Source organism: Tupaia chinensis, unplaced genomic scaffold (genome assembly GCF_000334495.1).
Source record: "Tupaia chinensis unplaced genomic scaffold, TupChi_1.0 Scaffold000093_1, whole genome shotgun sequence".
NCBI lineage: Eukaryota > Metazoa > Chordata > Mammalia > Scandentia > Tupaiidae > Tupaia > Tupaia belangeri.
In genome coordinates, this window is record NW_006159555.1 from 4,075,710 (window position 1) to 4,099,132 (window position 23,423).

Consider the following 23,423-nt stretch of genomic DNA (forward strand, 5'->3'; position numbering starts at 1 on the left):
CAGGATCTAGTTCTCTCTACACAACATTGAATTACTACACGATAGGGCCAGCCCTCAGCTTTTCTTTTGGGGGCACACTTTGATTAACGTTGAAGGGAAATTAATGGAAAAATGATGCTAAATGAAAAATGTCTTCAAAACTGTATTTATAGTCACAGTTATACTGCATATAATTTTCTACAGAAAAATGCATTCAAAGTTAAAATAGGTATTTTTTAAAAGACTGAATAACATTTTCTAATCTCGAGTAAATGATTTCTCAAAACCTCTACTAAGTATAATACATCACAAATGGTCCTATATGCATTTATTTCCTCATAAGGTAACCGTAAGATACACAGTGATAATGTAAAGAACCCAACTCCCACACTTATCCCAGCATTATCTTTGTGAAGAATCCGTGTTCAGCTACACTTCTTTCATCATTTAAGACTGAGGTAGATAAGTTATATTGCATTGCTAGTTATAAACTCACCTACTCATTAAAAAAAAAAAACAGTAATACTCATCTAAAAAATGTAACATCAGATCATATCTCTGAAATGGAGATAACTTAGCTCTTTGCAGGCAATGGGATTTCAAATGCAGTATGAAGTACACTATTCTAAGAGTTGGTAGTATATGTGTCTCAAAAAATATGCATTAACTTGACCCACCAATTCCATGTATTAAATGTATTATTCCTCAGGAACTTGTTAGACTCATGAGATTTGTCACAGCATTACTTGATAGCCAAAAGAAGTTGATAATCAGATTATAAGAAGTGGATATATCCATAATGGAATATTATAATGGAGGTATATAAACTCTGTATGTTAAGTTTAATATCAGGATATTATAACAGTTAATATTGAACAGTGTAAGACCATCTTTTTTTAAAAAATGATTTACATACATACAAATAAGCTGTAACTTGTTAAGAGTGGTTCTCTTGGACCAGTCCGGTAGCCTAGTAAGGAAGCTGGATCCCACATAGCTGACAGCGGTTCAAATCCCAGCCCTATTGGCTTGAAATCATTCTGGGTGCATGTGTATGCACGCCCCTAAATCCTAAGGGGATGAAGAAATGACAGGATTGCAGTGTGACCACACCCCTTTCAGGAAGGTCTCTCTCCCTCTCTCACGTAGCATCTGGCAATTAAAAAAAAGAATTATATTTTCTCTAAATAGTAGGATTACAGGTAATTTTTGTTTGGGGAGCACATGTTTATTTTACTCAGTAAATTACCTCAATATTCAGAAAAAAACATTAAGAGAATCATACAAAAGTTTAAAAGAGAAGAAAAATTTGAAACATTAAACCATTTGTAACACTCACCTTTTAAGTAGGATTTTTTCCCTTTTACTACACTGTATTTTGTTTTATTATTTTTTCTTTCTTATTGCCAGTGGGTGCTTGCAGTCTAGAGAGAGGGGAGAAGTTATCTCCCAATGAAATATGGTCATGCTATAATAATTTTTCTTCCACTTCTTTCCATCAGGATTTTGGGCACATACATGCACCTGGCATTATTTTTGAAGTTGCCAGGGCAGAATTCAAATCACAATCAGCTATGTGGGATCTGGCTTCCCATGCATGGCACTTAACCATTGTCTTATAGGGCTGGCCACTTTGTAATTTTTTGTTAACAAACACGCAATGGCATAATAAAAGCTTTGTTTAAAAATGCTTGTACAGTAATACGAAGTAAATGATGTTTACAACTTGCCACCCCTTACATTTTGAAGAGTGAACTCATATACTTTTTTAAAAAAAGAGATATTTTTGCTATAGGGCACATGTGCTTGCCAGAGACAGAAAGCAAAAAATCACCCGCCAGGGGAAATAGCTACACTGCAATCCCTTCTCCATGCTCTCCGGGCTTTGAGCACACACCCACACATTCCCAGTGTGGGTTTTAAACTGTGCAGGACCTGAACCGCAGTCGTCAATTACATGGGAGTCCAGCAATGTAACCATTATTACACTGTCTGCTGTTGCGGTGAACTCACATTCTTAAGCAAGACTTTAAACGTCTCTATGACCTACCGTTATACCTAGTTTTACAAAATACTGCAGATAAATGATTATACTTAAAATTGCATGCTAGAGGAAACATATTAGCAAGAAAACAATGTACTAAAATGGAATGACCTTTGACACTTAACTTCGATGTAACCACCTAAATCCCAATTTAACAAAAAGTTAAAGCACAGGTGCCTAAGTTAACCAGCAAAACAGACTGAAAGTCCAGGTATACACCAGGACATTACAAATATTTAGCAAAGTACAAATTTCCTGTATTTAAGATTACCTATTCAATTTTGGTATTTCAAATGTCTTTCTCTCAGGACCAGCAGTTAGGTAAATGGCTATGTCACTGGACTCCCACGTAGTTGACCGCGGTTCGCATCCCAGACCAGGTGGCTTAAACTCACGCTGGGTGCGTGTGCGTGTGTGCCCAAGATCCCGAGAGGAGAGTGGAGGAGAAGGGATTGCAGTGTGGCCATCGCCCTTTGGGGGGTGATTTCTTGCTTTCTATCTGTCTCTGTCTGGCGAGCGCACGCGCCCTATAGCAAAAAACCTCTTCAAAAAAAAAAAAGTCTTTCCTTGGATTAGTCTACATATCCAGAACATTTTCTTCCATTTAGGGAAGAATTGTTTTAAACTATAACTTAGCCAGGAAAGTACAATTAAATACTGAAAATCTTGCTCACTAGGTAGAAAACAAAGTCCTTTTTTTTTTTTAAGAATTATTTTCTTTAATCTCATTTATTTTGATTTGATCAGAGAGGGACAGAGTGAGAGAGAGAGGGAAAGGGACAAAACAAGCCACCAGGTTCAGGACTTGAACCATCAGTCACGTGGGAGTTCAGTAATCTTAACCACCACGCCACCTGCTTGCCCGAAAACAAAGTCCTCTTTATAAGATCTTTCCTACTTTTTTAGAAATAGGAAGGTACACCTCTTTTAAGAAATTGGATTATGGGGGCCAGTAGATGCCACGTTTAGGACGCTGGATTTCCACATGGCCTACCACTTTGAGTCCTGGATCTAGCAGCTTGAAAATCATGGTGGGTGCTTGTGTATGCATGCCAAAAATCCTGAGGAGACTGGAGAAGATTGTGGTACCCACTGAGGGATGATTTCTCACTTTCCCTCTATTTCTGGCAAACACATGCACCCTACGGCAAACAAAAACGAAAATGGAAACAAAAAGAAATTGGATTACAGGGCTAGCAGATAGTGTGATGGTTAAGATGCTGGATGCCACATGGCTCTGTGGTTTGTGTTGTGAACCTAGAGGCTTAAAAATACTGGCTGCATATGCATGCATGTCCAAAATCCCAGGAGAAGAGATTGCAGCATGGCCATCCCTCCTGGGGGGTGATTTCTCACTTTCCCTTTCTTGGTGAATGTGTGTGCCCTATAGTAAAAACTTAAAAAAACAAAAACAAAAACAAAAACCCTAGATTATTGTAAACACAATAAATCACATAATTAATCAAATAGTTCCTTCTTTGTGTTAGTTGCTAAGATGTTCAGAAATAAATCTGTGGCTTCCTCTCTAGAAAATACACCATGACACGTACTTTTTTCTGGAGTGGTTTTTCCTATAGGGCACGTGTGCTCACCAGAAAAAAAGAAATCGAGAAATCACCCCCCAAGAGAGATGGCCATGCCGCAATCCCTTCTCCTCCATTCTTCTCTTGGGATCTTGGGCATGCCTGCATGCACATGCGCCCAGCATGAGTTTAAGCCACAGGGTCCAGGATTTGAACCATGGTTGACTAAATGGAAGTTCAGAGACGTAGCCATTATGCCATCTGTTGGTCCTGATGACATATACTTTTAACTCACTCTTTGCTTTATTTTTTCTCCTATCATGATTCATCTTACTATCTTTACTGACAACATCCTTCATTTAAAGGGGTTTTGAGGATTAAATAGCGAAGTGTCTAGTAATTGCCTGGACCATGTTGGAAGCTCTCACAAGTACTAATTTCATATAAGGTCTAGGCTTTCAAATAACATGTTTGGATGGACTATTGCTTGCATAAATGCCTGATAGATAAAATTTAACATTTTCTGAATTCCCTTCTGAAATAATGAAAATGCCCAAAAATAAAAACTGTAACAAAAAATGAAGTTACCTTAAATAGCGAAGGACAAAAAAAAACAAAAAACAAAAACACAAACAAACAACTGGAGCTAAGCCTGGAGCTGATTTGAAACCTTCTGTTTGAACTAATTCATGACCTACTATAGTTGAACAGTTTGTTTTTCTTCATATAAAAATGAGCCATCAAATAAATATACTATTTACAAGTGACTTAAGAAATTATTTAATATTTTTTCAGTATATAAATAACTTTTTAAAAAAAGTTACGCATTTAATTTTATTACTATTATTATTACTAATTTTGCTATAGGGCATATATAAATACAAGAGAAGAGAAAAAGAGAGCGAGCGAGCAAGCAAGCCACTGGTCCAGGACTTGAAATGTGGTCAGTCATGTGGAAATCCAGTATCCTGATCACCATGATACCTGCTGGTCACTCAATACCTGAGTAACTTAATTTAAAAAAAAAAAATAGTAGTTATCCTAAAACAAGACCTTGAAATGTAACAGTGGTGTTGAAAGAATTTAGCAATGTAAAGCAAGTAGATGAATTAAATACGACCACTAGACTGGCCCTGTAGTACAACAGTTAAGGCCTGCGCACAGGGAGCTTGATCCCATTCTGCAAACTGTGGTTCAAATCTTGGCCTCAGTAGCTTGAAAAACAGGCCGAGTATATGGGCATGTATGCCTAAAGTTCTAATAGGATGGAGAAATATAGGAAAAAGGACTGTGGTATAGCAGCCATCTTCGGGGTGCTTTCTCTCTGGCGAGTGCACATATCCTCTGGCAAAGAAAAAGGAAAAACAAACAACAAAAAATATAAAAAAAAAGGTAACCATCAATGATTCAGTTTGGTGTATATATGTAGTAAAAGCAGGTTATAGATGGGGGATCTTCTAAAAGTTTGTAGAAAATGTGTATTACGAAAAACCTATGCATGGAGTACAAATTTTTTTACGTCAAAATAAATTCACACTTTAATCTCATTTTCCTATGAACTTTTGAAGCCCTCTCATACGCAAAAGCTCTTGTCTCTTCCCAAGTGGCTAAGGTAAGGGAGAGATGCCACAGTGATAGTGCTGTTGATTAGGGCTCTTTCTTATACTTGTGAAAACCTACCCACATTACACAGGAAAATCTCACAGTTCATCAGTGCAAAAATTTTATTTCTCCTTTGTTTCCCCTCTTTGTCACTTTACAAGATCTGAAATTTTACTTAATACACAGTATTCTTTATCATCTGTAATCAGTCATGTAAAATGTGAGAGGAAAAAACACTAATTTAAAATCCCCACTTCCTTTCTCCATTGCTACAGCAAATTTAGGATAAGTCTACAGCATTCACTTACTTTAGCTGGTTCTGATACTGAGGCATACTTTTTTATTTGAGAATCAACACCTAGAGACTTGGCTAATTGTATAGCATTTGAATCGTCACTGATGAGTGTCCCAAGAGCCACAAGAACTCTAAAAGTGGCTTCTAGGTCTTGTACAACTTCCAAGATTGTGCTAATTACTGACAAACATTGAGCTTTCCCTTCAATATTATGGTCTTTATGAAAACAAACAGAATAATTCAGGGTCAATGTAGCCAGAGCAATGTGAACGTTCTTATTGCCCCCTGATTTCAGTTCTATTGCATGGGACATTAGTGATTCCCTCTGGGACATCATGAGTTTTTGTCCTGCCTGGCCAACAAAACAATTGCAAAAAGTCCTGAGAGCAAGCAGCTGGTTTGCCGGTTTTCCTTTAGGATTCAGAAGGTTGATAAGATGACTGCTGAACTGAGCCCCTTCCTTTTCATTGCAGAAGTTCTCATTCACACTGGGATGTTTAATTGACAACCGGAGAATGTCAAGTGCAGGAAAGACAATATCTATGAAAAAGAAGAGTTCATTAATGTTTATGAAAACCCAGAAACTTATTGCTGTTACTCAATTTTTAGGAATTTAATTTTCCCGTTATAAAATGAACACACAAACATTAAAAGTAAAAAATAAAAAAATCATGTGCCTGATTTACAAAAGGTTCATATTCCCAAAAGTTGTGTTAACTGATTTTCTATATATGGACTGGATTTATTGGTATAAAATCATACACACTTTCAAAAAATAAGGTAAGTGTGTCAGATTATTAAATACCCTGAAACATATTTACTGTTCAATGAGGAACTGAATAAATGGAGTGGAGTCCTTACTTTTAAAAATCCTACAACAAGACCTTAAGGCTGAATAGGATAGAAAAAGTTCTTTGGAGAAGAAATTCAGTTATAAAATGTTGAAAGAAAGCTTATAGGTTCACTGGAGCTTTACAACTCAGGGTCTGGGTAGACACTATCTGAATAAATGCACTATACATTCTAAATATCACTCAAAGTGAGGTGACCCGATATTATGTACTCCACAATATGAAGCTGGTATGCAGCATCATTATGAAGGATCTTCACCTAAAAAAAAAAGTGATTGAACCAGAATCTACCAATAATTATGCCATTAGCAGGAAATACAAAGATAGAGGAACACATTAAGAGCTCAGCTAAATCCACAATTAGAGACATTTTTAGATAGAAATGATCTTTTCCCTCCAATAAACCCATGGTATGAAAAAATAATAAAGAAGCAGACACTTTTGGAATTAAGAAAGACCTAAGTGACATAACTGAGGGAAACTTGTAATGAGTGGTTGTAGCCTAGGTTAACAGGTCACCAAGAGTTTTCTTGATGGCTTGCAGAGGATCCATAAATGCTCTGCGACAAAATACAAACTGGTGCCTGTAAGGGAACCATTACATGACCATCAGATGTTCATAACGTACATGACTAAAGACTATGAATTACAGAGGTGTACTAAATCATTTTTTTGTGATGCTTTTCACAACCTGAATTGGAACTTCTCAGGTTAACTTTTATTTCATCTAGAAACCTCAGTACTACTGATAGAAAACATGCACTTTCTTTTAGGTAAAAGTTGGAAGAGTATTTATTTACCTTCAGGCCAATTAATAGCTTTCCATAAAATCTGAAGTTGCTGGGCTGTGGGTTTTTCTGAAGAACTATTACATATTAGAGACAGTATTTTTTCAAGATGTATCAAGTCATCCTCAGTTAACTTCTTCTCTTCAGGTGCAGTTCCATTAAGTTCCTTCAATTTACCTAGAACCCGAAATCAAACCTTCAAAATTCTCTAACTGTAATTAGCCAAATAATACATAGATGACAAAACTTTCAATGAGTACTACACTGTACAACATGGAGGGTTAAGAATTGGCAATTATCAAAGACCGCAAAATGAAGGGGTAACGTTTGTGACTATTTTTAACCTGAGCATAGTATGGCAAAAGAAAGGTTACTGTCATAATTTTTATTTTGTCTATTTTTTAAAAAAGAATTATTTTATTTATTTATTTATTCATTTGTTTATTTCAATTTGACCAGAGAGGGACAGAGAGAGAGAGAGAGAGAGCAAGTGTGCGTCTGCGCGCGAAAGCAAGCCGCCAGATCCAGAACTCGAATCACGGTCAGTCATGTGGGAATCCAGCACCTTTAACCACCACACCACCTGGTGGCCCTTTCTGTTCTATTCTAAGACCTTCTGAAGTGTTCTATTTTGAGTAAAGTTAAAGTTTATTACATTGCTAACAATTTTAAATGGTTTTCAGAGCAGTATTAGATGTCACATATACCCAAGGTTACATCAACCTCCTATTTTCCCAAAGAGAAAATGTGTAGCAACTTTTTAGTCAACTTATGTCATTTCTGTGGTTGTCAATGTAATAGGAGAACAGTTAAATGTCTGTTGATATTTAATTTATTAACTTTGATCCATGTGCCATCACATTATTTCCGTCCAATCTCTCACATGAATCTTTAATACTGGTACACTTGCTATCATTAACACTAATTTGAATCATTTAGCAGTTTCTTCAAATATCTTTTTTTTTTTTTTGGGGGGGGGGAGGTTTTTTTCTATACGGTGCGTGTGCTCGCCAGAAAGAGGATAGAAAGCAAGAAATTCTCCAGGGAGGATGGCCATGCCACAATCCCTTCTCCTCCATTCTCCTCTCGGGATCTTGGGCACGCACGCACACGCGCCCGGCATGAGTTTAAGCCACCTGGTCCGGGAACCATGGTCAACTACACGGGAGTTCAGCGACACAGCCACTACGCTAACTGCTGGTCCCTCTTCAAATATCTTTAACAATAAAAAAGTCCTAATTCCTCCCACAAAGGTTTAAGAAGTTAAATTGTGCAAATGTATATATTTTTATCAATCATAAATGGAAACTTGGACTTGTTTCACTATTTTCTGGCATTAAAAATGCTAATAGTAACAAACATGAAAACAAAGTTTATTTAAGGAAAGCAAACGGCAAGAAACATCTTAGACTTGTACAAGAGTTTTAACAAAATGGCCAGAGGTCACATGTGATTATCACAAAGAGACAGAAAGCAGAAATAAAGGGAGAGGGAGGAATGGTCACGCCATAAGCCCTCCATTTTTGTGAACTTTGGCAATTTTGGACATGAGCCCACATGTGTTCAATGTGTTTTTCATGTTGACAATTCCAGAATTTAAATGGTGTAGACAGCCATGTGGGATGCAACTGACTTAACCACCAGGCCACAGGATAGCCCTGTATAAGTTTTTTTTTTTTTTTTTTAAAGAATTATTCTGTTATTTAACTTTATTTACTTTAATTTGACCAGCGAGAGAGAGAACAAGCATCCAGGTCTGGGACTTGAACCTCAGTTGGCCAGGTAGAAGTCCAGTGCCCTTAACCACCTGCCAGCCCCTGTACAAGTTTTAAAATGTAAAAAGTATACCTATTCTATCTAATTCATTGTTCAAAATTTAAAAAATTAGAAAATACCTATGAATAATATGAAGGATAATACTTACTAAAAAACTAAACATTTTATGCAGGTCTGCATGTTATGTTATATCCAAGTCTCACCATTATCTTTGTGGCAAATAGAGCAAGTGGTTCTTTTTTTTTTTTTTTTAAATTGGTGCTAGAATGTTACTGGCCAGCTAAGTCTACCTGTTTATTCTCGTGGTCAATGAAATGAGAGGCAGAGGCTGGAGAAAAGGGGAGTTTCTTTCTTTCTTTCTTTCTTTTTTTTTTTTTTTGCTACAGGGCACGTGCGCTCGCCAGACAGACAGAGAGCGACATAGAGACAGAAAGTGAGAAATCACCCCCCAGGGGGGATGGTCACGCCCCAATCCCTTCTCCTCCATTCTCCTCTCAGGATCTTGGGCACGCATGCACACGCGCCCAGCGTGAGTTTTAAGCCACCGGATCCAGGAAGCGAACCGCAGTCGACTACGTGGGAGTCCAGCGACATAGCCATTACGCTAACTGCTGGTTCCCAGCAAGTGGTTCTTAAAAAAACAACTTAAGAGGTTAGCAGGTGATGTGGTGGTTAGAGACGCTGGATTCCCACGTCCTCACTGCAGTTTGAGTTCTGGAGTGGTGGCTTGCTCTCTTGCTTTCCCTTTCCCTCTCTTTCTCTGATCAAGTTAAAAATAATAATAACAAATTGAATTAAATAAGTATTAAAACAACAACAAAAAACCCAAAACTTGTCATTTTTATTTGAAAAAATTTTAACAGAAAAAAACAATCAAAGTCTATAGGTTTTTTTTTTCTTTGCCCGAGGGCATATGTGCTCACTGGAGAAGAGAGAGCAGTCTTCAATGGCACGTGGTCTCACTGCAAAACTTTCTCCTGTTTCTTGATCCTGTTGATAATCTGGCATGCACACGCATGTACTTGATGTGTTTTTCCAAGCCACTGGGGCCAGGATTCAAACTGCAGTTGGCTGTGTGGGATCCAGCTTACTTTAACCACTAGGCTGCAGGGCCAGCCTGGGTAGTTTAGTTTTTTTTTTTAACAGGCCATGTAAAATAGCCTTTTGTCATTTATAAGGAGTACTAATATTTTTTTTTAATTTTTATTGATTATTTTTTCAATTTGCAAGACGGCACAGGCACTCACCAGAGAGAGAGAGGGAAAGTGAGAAAGCACCCCTCCTGTGGGGGACAGTCATGCTTCAATCCCTTCTCCTTTTCTCCTTTTGGGCTTTTGGGTATGCATGCATAGGATGTGTTTTCAAGCCACCAGATCTAGGACTTGAAGTGCACATTCAGCCATGTGGGATCGAGCCACCTTAACCGCCAGCTGTCCCAGGGTCACTAATTTTTAAAAGATAAGATCTTTATTTTTCTAATGTTTACTTATTCAATTTTGTTTCTTTTAATTTTGCTATAGGGCATGTGTGCTGTCCAGACAGAGAAAGAGAGCAAAAGTGAGAAATCACCCCTCAGTGCATGGGAGGGGGAGTGGTGAACACACTGCAATTTCTTTTTCTCCATTCTCCTCTCAGGATTTTAGGCACATATGCACATGCATCCCAGATGGTTTTTCAAGCCACTGGGTCTGAGACTTCAGCTATGTAGCTGGCTTTAACCTCCACGTCATCTGCTAGTCTATTACTTATTAATTTTTATTATTATTATTTATTTATTTATTTTTTTTGCTGACTACATTAAGGGTTGAGGATGAGACTTACAATGTTTTCCCTTTCAGTTTTTTTCTCATTAAAGCCTCAAAAAGCACTTACTTTGTATGGGCTTCTTACAAACTAAGGGTTATTACCAGATTATTTGTATGGTTCCACAACAAGAGTCTGTATTCATTTAAGTACCCAATTCCTGACACGTTAGGAGAAGAAAAAGCCTTAAGAGCATCTCAAATCTATGAGTGAGAAAAGTAGTTAGAATAGACTTACCTAAAATTTGTGTAGGGTTTGCTTGGTCAAAAGTGACAGCTTCTTTTTTAGGAAAATAAATATTCACTGTTTTAGATGGAGCTGATCGGTAGGCACTATTTCCTATTTATAGAATAGAAGATGATAAAAAAACATAAGGAGTGATCAAAAAAGACCTTGTTTTTGTAATTACTGAGACATGTAATTACACAGAGCATGCAATGAAAAAAAAGCAACTTTAAAAAATAAATAATTCATAAGATTTTATATTCTGTTTATTGAGTTAATAATTTTTGGTTTTGGAAACAAAAGCTTAAATGTAGAACAAGGTCCTTCCATTTCATATTTCCTACTTATCTGTTTAAGATGTAATATAAACTGTAATTCTTTTTTTCTATAGGGCATGTGCACTTGCTAGAGAGAGAAAGTAAGAAATCACTGCTCATGGGCAAAGGCCACATTGCAATCCCTTCTCCTTCAGTCTATTCTAAGGATTTTGGGCACACATGTACATGCAACCAGTGTGATTCTCAAGCCTCTGGGTTTGAGACTTGAACCATGAAACTGGCCATATGAGGTCCAGCACCTTCACCTCAACATCTCCTGTTGGCTGCAAAGCTATAAATTTTCAAAAAGATGAAAGAATTACAAAACAGTTATGAAACTTTCTAGTCCCATCATCTATAAAGAAAATTGATTTCTCATGTCTTTTATCTCTTATTCCAAATGATGCAGCATTTTCTCTAATCTTTGCTTGCTTGCTTGTTTGCTTTCCTTCTCTTCTTCTTCCTTCCTTCTTCATTATTGCCAGAGGATGTATTGCTCACCAGAGTTAGGGATGTGAGTGAAAAAGAAAGCACCTCTTCAATGGATCAGTATAATCCTTTGTCCTCCATTTTTCCTTCCTGTCAGGATTTGAGAAATGTATGCATACACACTGAATTGTGTTTCTCAAGTCGCTGGGACCAAGATTTGAACCATCAGCCATGTGGGATCTGGCTCCCACTGTGCTATGGGGCTGGCTCTCTCTAATCACTTCCTGTATCATCTTTATAAACCCTTGGAAATTGTAAACTCCTAAAAGCAAGGATCAGGATCCTGTCTTTCATTTATTTTTACATCTTAATTCTTCATTAAGTAGTGAGAACTACATGCTAAGAGAGCTGTTAAAATTGAAAGAGATCAACTACAAATGTAGCCCTGGTAGCCAATGCAGAGAAAAACAGATCTGTATATATTTAATGAACAAGGTATGTCACACTCTAAGTTATCAATAGAAAATAAAATTATCTATTAGGTAGGTAATAATAAAAAAATTAGTTTCTGAGGGCTATTTCAAGCTTAAATCATCCAAGTCAATTCTCTTCCAGAGTCTTCTTAAAAGAGAACAATGTAAAACTCAGTGGGTAACAACTCAACACACTTAGAACAAAGGAAAAGTGATCAGAACAAACATAGGTTTTCAAAAGGTAGTAAGGGAACCAGCTTTATTACAGAAAAACAGTATTTTCCAATCTGGACTGCAAATTACAAATCACACTAGAAGATGACAAAAGTATGTTTGCCAACGTCCCGTCCAACAGAGAGCAATATTAGACCGAGTAAACTGCATATCTTGGGGACATAAGGCTGAAGTACTTTTAAAGCTCCCCACATGATTGAAATGAATGGTAATGAGACAATTCTGAGAAAACACTAACAGTGACACCAGTAAGTTTGGTCTTGATTTACTATGTAGAATGTTCACAAACAAAAAAGATGATTAAAAAAAAAACAAAACCTCTTACTCGTTTCACTAAAGTTTCAGCAACTTTTAACAATCTACAAAACAGAAAGAAAGAAAGAAAAAAAAGAAAGAAAAATTATGTACCTGTAAATGGATCGACTCCAGCCATGGTAGTTCCCGTACTTGTAGAACCAGGCACATAACGACCAGCACCTACAATGCAATTATACTCCTAAGTAAGCAAAGTGAATGCAAATTATAAACTCCAGACTATTCCTTCTTTACACAGAATGACTTATTGTCATCATTAGTCACACCTCTGAATGGCAGCTTTATATTTGTAATAACTATGCTGTAAAATAACGCAGAAAAATGCTTAGAACAGTGCCTGGCATGTAATAAGTACCCACAAATATTAGCTAAAGCCACAAAATAAACACTAATGCATTACACATTATAATTGCAGATGTTTAATGAATTACCTAAGTGGACTGGAGACAAAGAAAAGTTTCCAGAATCCAATATAAACACTTTCCAATTAAAGTGAAGGGGAGAATTGCCAGAAATTGAGGTGCTAGACTCCCATGTGGCCAACCGCAGTTTGAGTCCAGAACCTGCCAGCTTGCTTTCTCAGTGTGCCCCCCTCAGGTGAATGTAGGAGCCTGATAGCAAAATGAAAATATAAATAAATAAAATGTGGGGCCAGCAGGTGGCATAGTGGTCAAGGCAATGGACTCCCACATGGTTGACCAGGGTTTGGGGTCCTTAACCTGATAGCTTGCTTTCTGCTTTCCTTCTCTCTCTCTCTGGCTCTGGTGAGTCCATGTGCATTATAGCAAACTAAAATAAGAATTATTAAATACATATCTTTTAAAATAAATAAATAAATTTTGACAAATAATTCTTTTAAAAAAAGGGACAGAACTAGATAGCACATAAGACAATCAGGAAAGACTTAGGTAAGAGTTTAAGGATGCTGTTACTCCAGCTAAATCACACTTGTGTTTATTCTGGAAAACAGAAAGAAACAAAAAGTGTAGATGGACCACTTCATGGCTTAGTGGTTAAAGGAGTTGGATCCCATATGGCCAAACACACATTTTGAATCCTGACCCTGGCAGTTTAAAGAATGCGCTGGGCACATGTATATGTGTGCCCCAAAAGCTGATCAGACAGAGAAAGAGATTGTAGCATGACCGCTCCCCACTGGGCAGGTGCTCTGTCCTTTTTCCTCTCTTCCTGTTAGTCTGTCTGAGGCAAGCACATGCACTCTTGGGTGAATCATAGAAGTAAGCATAGAGAAAGAAGGAGTAGAATTTGGAGATGTTGAAAGCAATGGATCTAACATGTAAAGCCATATAGTACAAAACGCTATGTACTTAGTGCGGAAAAACATTTGTGGAGAGATGACCTATGGTTCTAGTCTTATCATCTATGAGCTGGTATATTCAAAGCAACACAGACAAAAGAGGCAAACAAAAAGATGCAAATAAGATAATTTAAAATAATAAAGAACACAGAATAAGTGAGTTTGTTAAGCTGTAACCAGATGCCAGCCAGCATGCCAAGCATTATATATGTACATATTCATTAAAATATCAGTTAGATACTCTTATAATATTTTATTATAGAAGAATAGGGCTGAGTAACTTGCCCCAAGCATTAAGCTATGAAGAGGAAGAGTGTAGTTCTACACTTTTTAAAATGTGGTGGTCTGACACTTCGATGAGTCACCTGTTCAATATGCGGATTCCAGAGTCTATCCATTACCTAAGAGTTCTCCAAATTAGCTCTACTACAGAAACACACAGAGACCAACTCGGGACCAGCAGTTAGCATAATGGCTACATCGCTGGACTCCCATGTAGTCGACCACAGTTTAAGTCCCAGACCCGGTGGCTTAAACTCACACCGGGTGCGTGTGCGTGCATGCCCAAAATCCTGAGAGGAGAATGGAGGAGAAGGGATTGAGGCGTGGCCATCCCCCATGGGGAGTGATTTCTCGCTTTCTGTCTCTCTGTCTTTCTGGTGAGCGTATGCGCCCTATAGCAAAACAAACAAACAAACAAACAAACAAACAAAAAAACTCTTTAAGACGAAAGAAACACATAGAGAACAACTTAAAAATAATACCCAAGACTAGGGCTGGCCACATAGTGTACTGGTTGATCACTGTGCACAGGAAGCTCGATCCACATGACTGACCACTATTCAAATCCTGGCCCAGAAGATTGAGAAACACACCAGGTGTGTGTGTGTGTGTGTGTGTGTGTGTGTGTGTGTGTGTGTGCATCCTAGAATCACAACAGGATGGAGAAATGGAAAAAAAAGATTGTGGCATGACTACAGTGCACTGGGGGTACTTTTTTTCTTTCTTCCTATGACACTCTTCTTAGAGTTATCTCTAAGAGTACACATACCCACTAGCACAAAACAAACAAACAAAAAACCAACAAAACAAAACAAAAAACACCCTAAGAGCAATTGACACTTGAGGCCATTTATCAGAATCCTTAGGTGAGGGATCAGGACATGAGTATATTTACTCTCCTCACTAATGTACTCAATCACAATCTTGGGAGACATAAATTGGGATAAGTAACTTAAACAAGCTACTAATGGCTATTAGAAGTCCTGAGAACCACATAAATCAATAAGGAAAAATAAATTAAAAAAAAAAAAAAGAACCAAGATTAACCTTAAGTCATGAGCCAGATGGGGATATCTTCTCACCCCAGTGCTATTGGAAGAGTGAGGGAAACATCATCAACAATAGGTAAGTAACATGTATGGATGGCTTAAATATATCCCAGGCATTCTGCTAAACACTTTAATATCTAAGACCATTTAGTTTTGTATCTCAATCTGATAGATGATGTTACCTATTTCTGATAAAGTGTAGCTCAGCTCTCCTAATGATACTGTAATTCTCTTGAACATTTGGCACACTATCTTTTGCATATTGACACAATCATTGCATCTTCTGAGTTACTGATATTGTACAACAGTGAGACATGCTCTGGTTATAAAAGCCCCAAGAATTTTCTTGATTTTGTTGGTATTGGTTGAAGCTTGATATGTTCTTTCTGTTCCAGAAAAAACGCTGCCAATGAGATTTGGGAACTCTGCTGGTATGAGTTTTAACTCATCACTGTTCCTGAACTGCCCACAGAGAAAAAGCATCATTTTATCTACTCTTCAATTCTTTACTATCATTTGAAATCCAATTATGTCATCAAAGACTTCCTTAACGGCCACTGTACCACCTCCATATTTAGTTTGATAGTTGGTTACTTTAATACACTGGGTATCAACTCATGGGATGCAGCCATTTGCATATGGACTACCAATTTAGTCACAGGAGAAAGGAAGCTCACTGAGAGCAATTCACAGCTTCTTGACACTGACCTAAGGTTGTGTGTTGATCCAGTCTGTATCTGAGAGAGGATTGTAAGTTGTCATTTTTATCTACTCTTCAATTCTTTACTATCATTTGAAATCCAATTATGTCATCAAAGACTTCCTTAACGGCCACTGTACCACCTCCATATTTAGTTTGATAGTTGGTTACTTTAATACACTGGGTATCAACTCATGGGATGCAGCCATTTGCATATGGACTACCAATTTAGTCACAGGAGAAAAGGAAGCTCACTGAGAGCAATTCACAGCTTCTTGACACTGACCTAAGGTTGTGTGTTGATCCAGTCTGTATCTGAGAGAGGATTGTAAGTTGTCATTTTTATAGCTCACAGTACTAAGTGTGAGGCCAGTGCACACCAGAAAGACTATAAATGAATCTCTTCCCAAACTGGGTATATTGTCCAGGGACTCTGGCTGAAGATCCAATGACAGCATCATAAAAGATATCAAAACCATTCTGAAAAAGACTTCTTCAGCTGCAATAGTTGCAACTCTGGCAATTTTTTTTCCATTAGTGCTGATGCTGAGGCATGCATACCTTGACACATAAATTCACTTTGAAGAGATGCACCAACACTTCAAGGGCGTCAAGAAGGCAATAAATAATTTAGATTGGGAAGAATAATCCTGGGTGGCTGGGTGAAATGTCTCCTTCAATGCTAAGTCAAAATATGCTTGGACAAACTTCTTGATTGCACTGCTCCATCCAGTATCAAGGACTCACATGGCTCCTTCTCTGCTCGTGACTGGTAGCATTTCATCAGTGATAGCAATCATGCTGTGTCTTGGCTGGTGGGTTCCCCTATTATCTAATTTCACAGATAAAAAAAATAGGCTCAGACAGGTTAAGTAACTTGCCAACTTCTCATAGCAAGTAAGTGGTAGAGCCAGATTTTGAAACAAGGTCTATCTGACTATAACACCTATGTTCTTAACTACTCTGCTTTCCTCTTGGGAAGGATCACTGAAGAAAATGACAGATTCTAATAATATGCTATTTAAAAGCCATGAGAAAATCTATAAAAGTGTTCTAGCAAAAAGCAAAAATTATAAGATAAAGAAAAGGAGATCCATCAAAATTAGAAAGATAGATTAGAGAATTACCAGCCACTGGATCCAACATGTGGAGCCCTACCGTACAAAATGCTATATATATTTAGTGAGGAAAGGTATTAATCAAAACAGCATCCTACCTGTAAAAGGATCTGCTGCTGGCAGTGTGTTGGAAGATCCTGAAGAGCCTGGAACATACCGACCACCACCTGTGCATGCAAAACAAAGGAAAAGCTGAAGTACACTAAAATATTGCATTTCATAAAGAGCACAATGCTTTTATGAGGAGAACCCAAGTTTGGGAAAAAATTACAAAGAAAGGCTGTCCTATGATAGAATAACAAAAACTACAGTTAGAAGTCATGAATCTGGGAAGAAACTAAAATTTCAATGATTCTTCAAGTTCTGTTTTTAATATTTTAACACTTTATTATATCTTAGTCCCAGAACTTAAATATTAAAATAACTGAGTTCAAAAATAGAAAAGAAAACTAAAGGTGATCTCTGATCTAAATAATATGCACATTCAATCAATCCCTGTCCCTGTTCCTATACAAATTCACTAGAATTCCTGAATGCTATTGCTATCAAATCCACAGGCATTAAATGTTAATCTTTTAGAGAAGCCTTGGGTTCATTAATTCATGTGTCAAACAGTGCACTCAGTGCTGGGGATCCAACAGGGAACAAAATTGCTTATATCCACTGAAGCTTACAATCGACCACAGAAAAGAATTACAAAGAGGATGAATGCTACAAAGGAAATAGATTTTCATTTATATGTTTATAATAATGTGTGGTATGTGCATATATAAGTTTTGTTAGCATCCTTAGTGAAATAATCAGACCTACAAAAAGATATGTAAAAATGTTTATAAAGTTAGTTTTTGGGGAACAAAACAAACCAAGTAATTATTAGATTTCCAGATGGACCCAGTTGCTTTAATATCTGTGCTTTACCCACAGCCGTTTTCACAGTACTGCAGTATGCATTCTCTTTTTGGCACTTTAGTCTGACATTCCTCTAACAGAAATAATCAAGTACTAAGCACCTGGCTTTTTTAAGTGCAAGTATTTTGGAGGGGTACACTGTTTATAATTCAGTAATGAGTTACTATGATAATTCTGTTTAAGTCAACTTACAGATGAGATTTGCTTTATTACATGAATGAGCAACTGAATTTTGAACTAGAAAGACAAGATAATTTCAGAACATGGAGTATGCATGAGGGGAAAAGGCAGTCTATAGGTAAGACGTGAGGTTGTTTTAGAAAACTGAAGAGCACTAGCACATGAAAAAATGGGTCAGAAATGACAACAGGAAAACATTACCAGTGAAGTGCTTATTTCAAACTTCTAGAGATAGCCCTGTACCTAAAAAAAGAAGCATTTTATTTTCTTCTGCACTTCAAATTCCAGGATCCAGAACTCCAGCCCGTAACCCACTTCCTAGGAGCCAGAATTCAGGCTAATGCTACTAGAACTATAATTTAAGAATTAGCATGAGCACCAAACTCCATTTATAACACTTCAGATAATATATACTATATTACAAAAAATTAACTTAATAAAAATATGAGGTACAAATCACATTTAAACCAAAACTACCCATAACTCAGTCCTAGACTTGATATATAACTAACCTATTTAGTCTTGTGTGAAAACAATTTCTATTTACTAAATTTCACCAATATATTTAGAAATGTTGTGGAGAGACAGAAAGAGGGCACCCTCAGTGGAGTGTGGTCAAGCTGTGAACTTTTTCCTCCATTTCTTTTCCTGTCAGGATTTAGGGCCTGCACACACAAATACCTGGCATGTTTTTTAGTATGATGGGGATATGATCTGAAGCATGATCTGGTATCTGGGATCTGGCTCGCTTAAGAACTGAGCTACAAGATGGGCCCCCAATTTTTTGCTACAGGGCACATGTACTTTCAGGGAAAAACAAAGAGCAAGAGGGAAAGTAAGAAGTCACCACCCAAGGAGATGGCCATACTGTAATCCCATATCCATTCTCTCTGGATTTTAGGCACAAATGCACACATGCCCTCAAGCTATGTGAGATATATCACTCAACCTCTGCACTACCTGCTGTCTCTACTTCTAAAAAGACAAACTATATAAAGAAACTTGAGTTTCTACCTGCTATAGATCCTGGTTTTTATGAATGTTTAAACACACCAAAAAGAGAAAAAAACAAAACAAAAAAACCCACCAGCACTGAGAGAAGTAGACATGGCTTAGTACAAGCCCTAACTTACCTGTAAACGGATCTGAGAAACTGGAGTTTCCAAGTCCCAACATTGGACCCTTTGTATTATCAATAATAAATTTAGCCACTTGATCCAGAAACATGGGATTCAAATCATTCTTCTGTAAGAAGTTGTATGCAGTTAACCAAGGATCATCAGTGACATTATATGGCAGTTTGTATGATGGTCCACCTTCATTGACATCAATTGAGAAAACATAATCATATTCCTAAAATATGAATATGAAAAGGAGAACATTATTACTCATTCGACTGTTCACATAGATTAATGACATATAAAACATAACATGGACATTATGTGTTCTTTATTTCAACATTCTTAAATTTTCAACATTCTCCAAAGTACAATGCTAAAATTTTCCTTGGGTAAATAAAGATGAATAGCAACCATCTACATGTGCTGCAAGATGAGTATTTCATTTGTGGGTGGGGGAATTACATATTCAACCTAGGGCCAAGGGAAAATTTCCAATTGGCTGATCCCACAGCCAAAAGCATCAGCCATTACTGTGCCCTACATACCGAAAACTGTTGACATTATAAGCACTTCTCTGCAGGGCCCCTCACGTCTTGTCAAGTTAAATATAGTCAGGCATTATACAAAGTGTGTCACAAAAATCTCCAAAACTAAAATGGTTAAGAATAGCTTATGTATGGAAACTACTAAAAGACAGAAAATGGCTAATTTGTCTAGCAAAATGGAACTCTCTACATGGAAAAGTATTTTTTAAAAACCCGATTTCAAAACAGAAAAATTGATTTTCCTATTATATTTTAAAATGTCAAACACCAGAGGAAATTTTTATCAGCAGGGGGGAAAGAAAAAATTAGCCAAATGATTTCGAACAACAGTAATTAGAAAGTAGAAGTCAACATACTTTCCCTTCATATAAAACTTTTCCAGATGTTTGTTGATTAGCACCAGATGAGCCAACAACATCACCAATCTTTATCCACCTCCCTTCACTAACACTCCACTGATAGGCTTCAACTTTCTCTCCATCTCTGATTAGACGAGTCTGTCCTTCTCTAGTACCTTAAAATAAAAAATGTAAAACTCAAGGGTAGAATGGCAGAATAAAATGAAGAAACACTTATATAGAAAATTATTAACATTAAAATTTAAACATATAAGAGTATATATTTTGGTTTAAAAGAAATTTTACTAAACAAAAAAAAATTTTTTTGAGAGATTTTTGCTATAGGGTGTGTGTGCGCTTGCTAGAGAGACAGTGAGAAATCACCCTCTCAGAGGAGATGGCCATGCTGCAATCCCTTCTCCTCCATTCTCTTCTCCAGATCGTGGGCAAGCATGCACATGCACCCAGTGTGAGTTTTAAGTCACCAGATACAAGAATTGAACCAAGGTCAACTATGCAGGAGTCCAGCAGGACCAGCAGTTGACATAATGGCTATGTTGCTAGACTCCCAACTCATGCCAGGCGCGTGTGCATGCATGCCCAAGATCCGAGAGGAGAATGGAAAAGGGACTGTGGCATGGCCATTCCCCCTGGGGGGTGATTTCTCACTCTGTCTCTCTTTCTCCGCCTTTCTGGCGAGCACACGCGCCCTAGAGAAAAAAACCTCTCAAAAAAACAATGTAGGAGTATAGCAACATAACTACATCTGCTGATCTCTAAACAAAGTATCTTCTGTTTGTTTTTTATTGTCTGGAGAGGTATTTTTGCTAGAGGGTGTGTGCATTTGCCAGAGAGACAGGAGTAAGAAATCACCCCTCAGGGGGGATGGCCATACCGCAATCCCTTTTACTCCACTCTCCTCTCATGATTTTGGGCACACACACACACGTGCCCAGTGTGTTTTAAGACACCAGGTCTGGGACTCAAACCTTGTTCGACTACATGGTAGTCCAGTAACGTAACCATTACGCCATCTGCTAGTTCCACAAAATATTTTCAAAATGTAATTCTATTGGGAAGTAACTAGGCCACCAAAAATAAAAGTTGTATTACTGAGTATCTCCTGCCAACACATTTCAGTAACTGGCTCTCCATTCTTCCAGTGGCTCAGGCCAAAACGCAGAATGGTGTGAAACCCATTTCGCTAAATTCCACAGTCAACTCTTGAGCAACTTCTATTAGTTTACTTTTAAACAAATAACAGAAAACTCTGTCTTCTCACCATCTCCTCATTTATCCCTTGGTATAAGCTACCATCATTTATTAGCTGAGTTGATTGAATTACCCCTTTCCCTTGTTCTTGGTCTTCCACAGTATGTATTAACAACCACCGGGATTCTGTCAAAAGTTTATTAAGAACTAAACATTATTCTGCTCTAAATCCTTTAATGGTTTTTCATGTCACTCATGATAAAAGTCTAAATCCTTAGAGAGTTATAAAAGGCTAAATATAGGCACTGCTCACTTAATGACCAACTTTCATTCCTATGACAAGGTTTCTCAGAGCACTGGTCAATAAGGTAGGACTTCCAAGCCTTATGCCTTGCGCTATGTTGTAGCACCATAGAGTATGTATCTATACACCATAGAGTATGTATAGATACCATGTGACCCCATATTAGAATAATGCAATTCTATCCATAAAAAAAACCATACACTGATAAGTGCCAAGAAACTGACATAATCGCTTTTATTTATTTTTACTACTATGGGTGCACAATAAAGCACACATTTATTAAAAAAAAAAAAATGCAGTCCTGTCTGATTTCAAATGTTTTATGTAGTGAATACTGACTGGGAATGAGACAATGACTGAGAAAGGAGATTCCCTAGACTCACATAGACTGAGAAAGGGGATTCTCCATGTTGGAGAACTGGTTCTAGTCCTAGTAGTCACTAAACAAGCAAGTCCTTAAGTGAAGAGAGGCTGTATAAACTGCCCCCACCAACCTCTCCAGCTTTATCTTCTTCTATTCCTCCTCTACCACCCTACCCCCACCATCACACCACTGTAAAAATAAAATAAATTAAATTTAAAAAAAGAGGGAGAGTATGAGAAAGCAAGCCACCAGGTCTGGGACTCAAACTGCGATAGGCCATTTGAGAGTTTAGTACATTAACCATCATGCCACCTAATGACCCCTGCAGTTACTTTCAAAGTCAAATGGTTCCAAACTAAGTAGTCATTGCTTTGTTGATATTTATTTGTATGTTCAATCTGTATAATTTCTCTCATGAATTTCATCAACCAAAAGTATGAAATGAATGACTTTTGAGAGCCTGTTTATAAGCTAAATGTTGAGAAAGTAGGAGAAAACAGGTCTAAACTGCAAGACACAGGCATGAACACAGGGTTTCTCATAGCAGTTAGGGGTGACAGTAAAAATTCCCCCAAATCAGTGTCTGTCAATGCAAATAACATTGAAACATTAGCAGAACAATACTTTTTTCTTATCACTCTTAGTAGTCCCTATTTCTAATATGATGGCATTTTTTTTTAACTTGTAGATACTCTGAAATACTTACCAGGTTCATTTAGATGTTCCCTTCCCGGAAGTTGCTCAGCTTTAATGTCCCCTAAGTCCCCTGTTTTAGAATCAATGGTTGCCTGAGACAGCTCTTTTTCAAAAGCCTTGATTTCCTCAGCACTTGCTATTCGATCCTCTGATTCTGTAAACACTCTAATAATACCATCACTATAAAGAAAAACAAAATGATTTTAAAAGTTATTGCTATAGTGTATTTAACATTCTCACACCTGAATGATCCAATGCAATAACCTATATTTGTGAATGTGAGAAATACTGCGTCTTTACTGCTGAGCACTACATTGACTATCACGCATACTACCCTCAGTTATTTAAGAATTTACTGACAAAGAACAGAGAAATATTTAAACGCAATTTTCAATTCCAATGAAATGTTTACCATTGTGACTATCTATCTATCTTTTTTTTAGAGAGAGATTTTTGATATAGGGCACGTGTGCTCACTGGAGAGATAGAAAGCAAGAAATCACTCCCAAGGGGGGATGGCCACACTGCAATCCCTTCTCGATTCTTCTCTTAGGATTTTGGGCATGCAAGAACACACACCCAGCCTGAGTTGTTTTTTTTTTTTTTTTAATATTTATTTATTTTAAATTATTT

The 23,423-nt window shown here is 37.3% G+C and overlaps 1 protein-coding gene across 1 annotated transcript in view; it reads right to left on the bottom strand.

The window, feature by feature from the left end:
* Positions 1 to 5,252: 5,252 nt before the first annotated feature.
* PLAA (phospholipase A2 activating protein) overlaps positions 5,253 to 23,423 on the bottom strand; it is a 35,814-nt gene continuing 17,643 nt past the window's right edge. Inside the window, exons 7-14 of the mRNA XM_006143074.2 lie at positions 22,801 to 22,970; positions 20,233 to 20,390; positions 19,344 to 19,563; positions 17,220 to 17,288; positions 12,748 to 12,816; positions 10,899 to 11,000; positions 7,095 to 7,259; positions 5,253 to 5,983 (exon numbers count right to left, since the gene is read on the bottom strand). Of these exons, the coding sequence (XP_006143136.1) occupies positions 5,418 to 5,983; positions 7,095 to 7,259; positions 10,899 to 11,000; positions 12,748 to 12,816; positions 17,220 to 17,288; positions 19,344 to 19,563; positions 20,233 to 20,390; positions 22,801 to 22,970 (1,519 nt within the window). The 3' untranslated portion in view covers positions 5,253 to 5,417. The remainder of the gene's footprint in view (positions 5,984 to 7,094; positions 7,260 to 10,898; positions 11,001 to 12,747; positions 12,817 to 17,219; positions 17,289 to 19,343; positions 19,564 to 20,232; positions 20,391 to 22,800; positions 22,971 to 23,423) is intronic.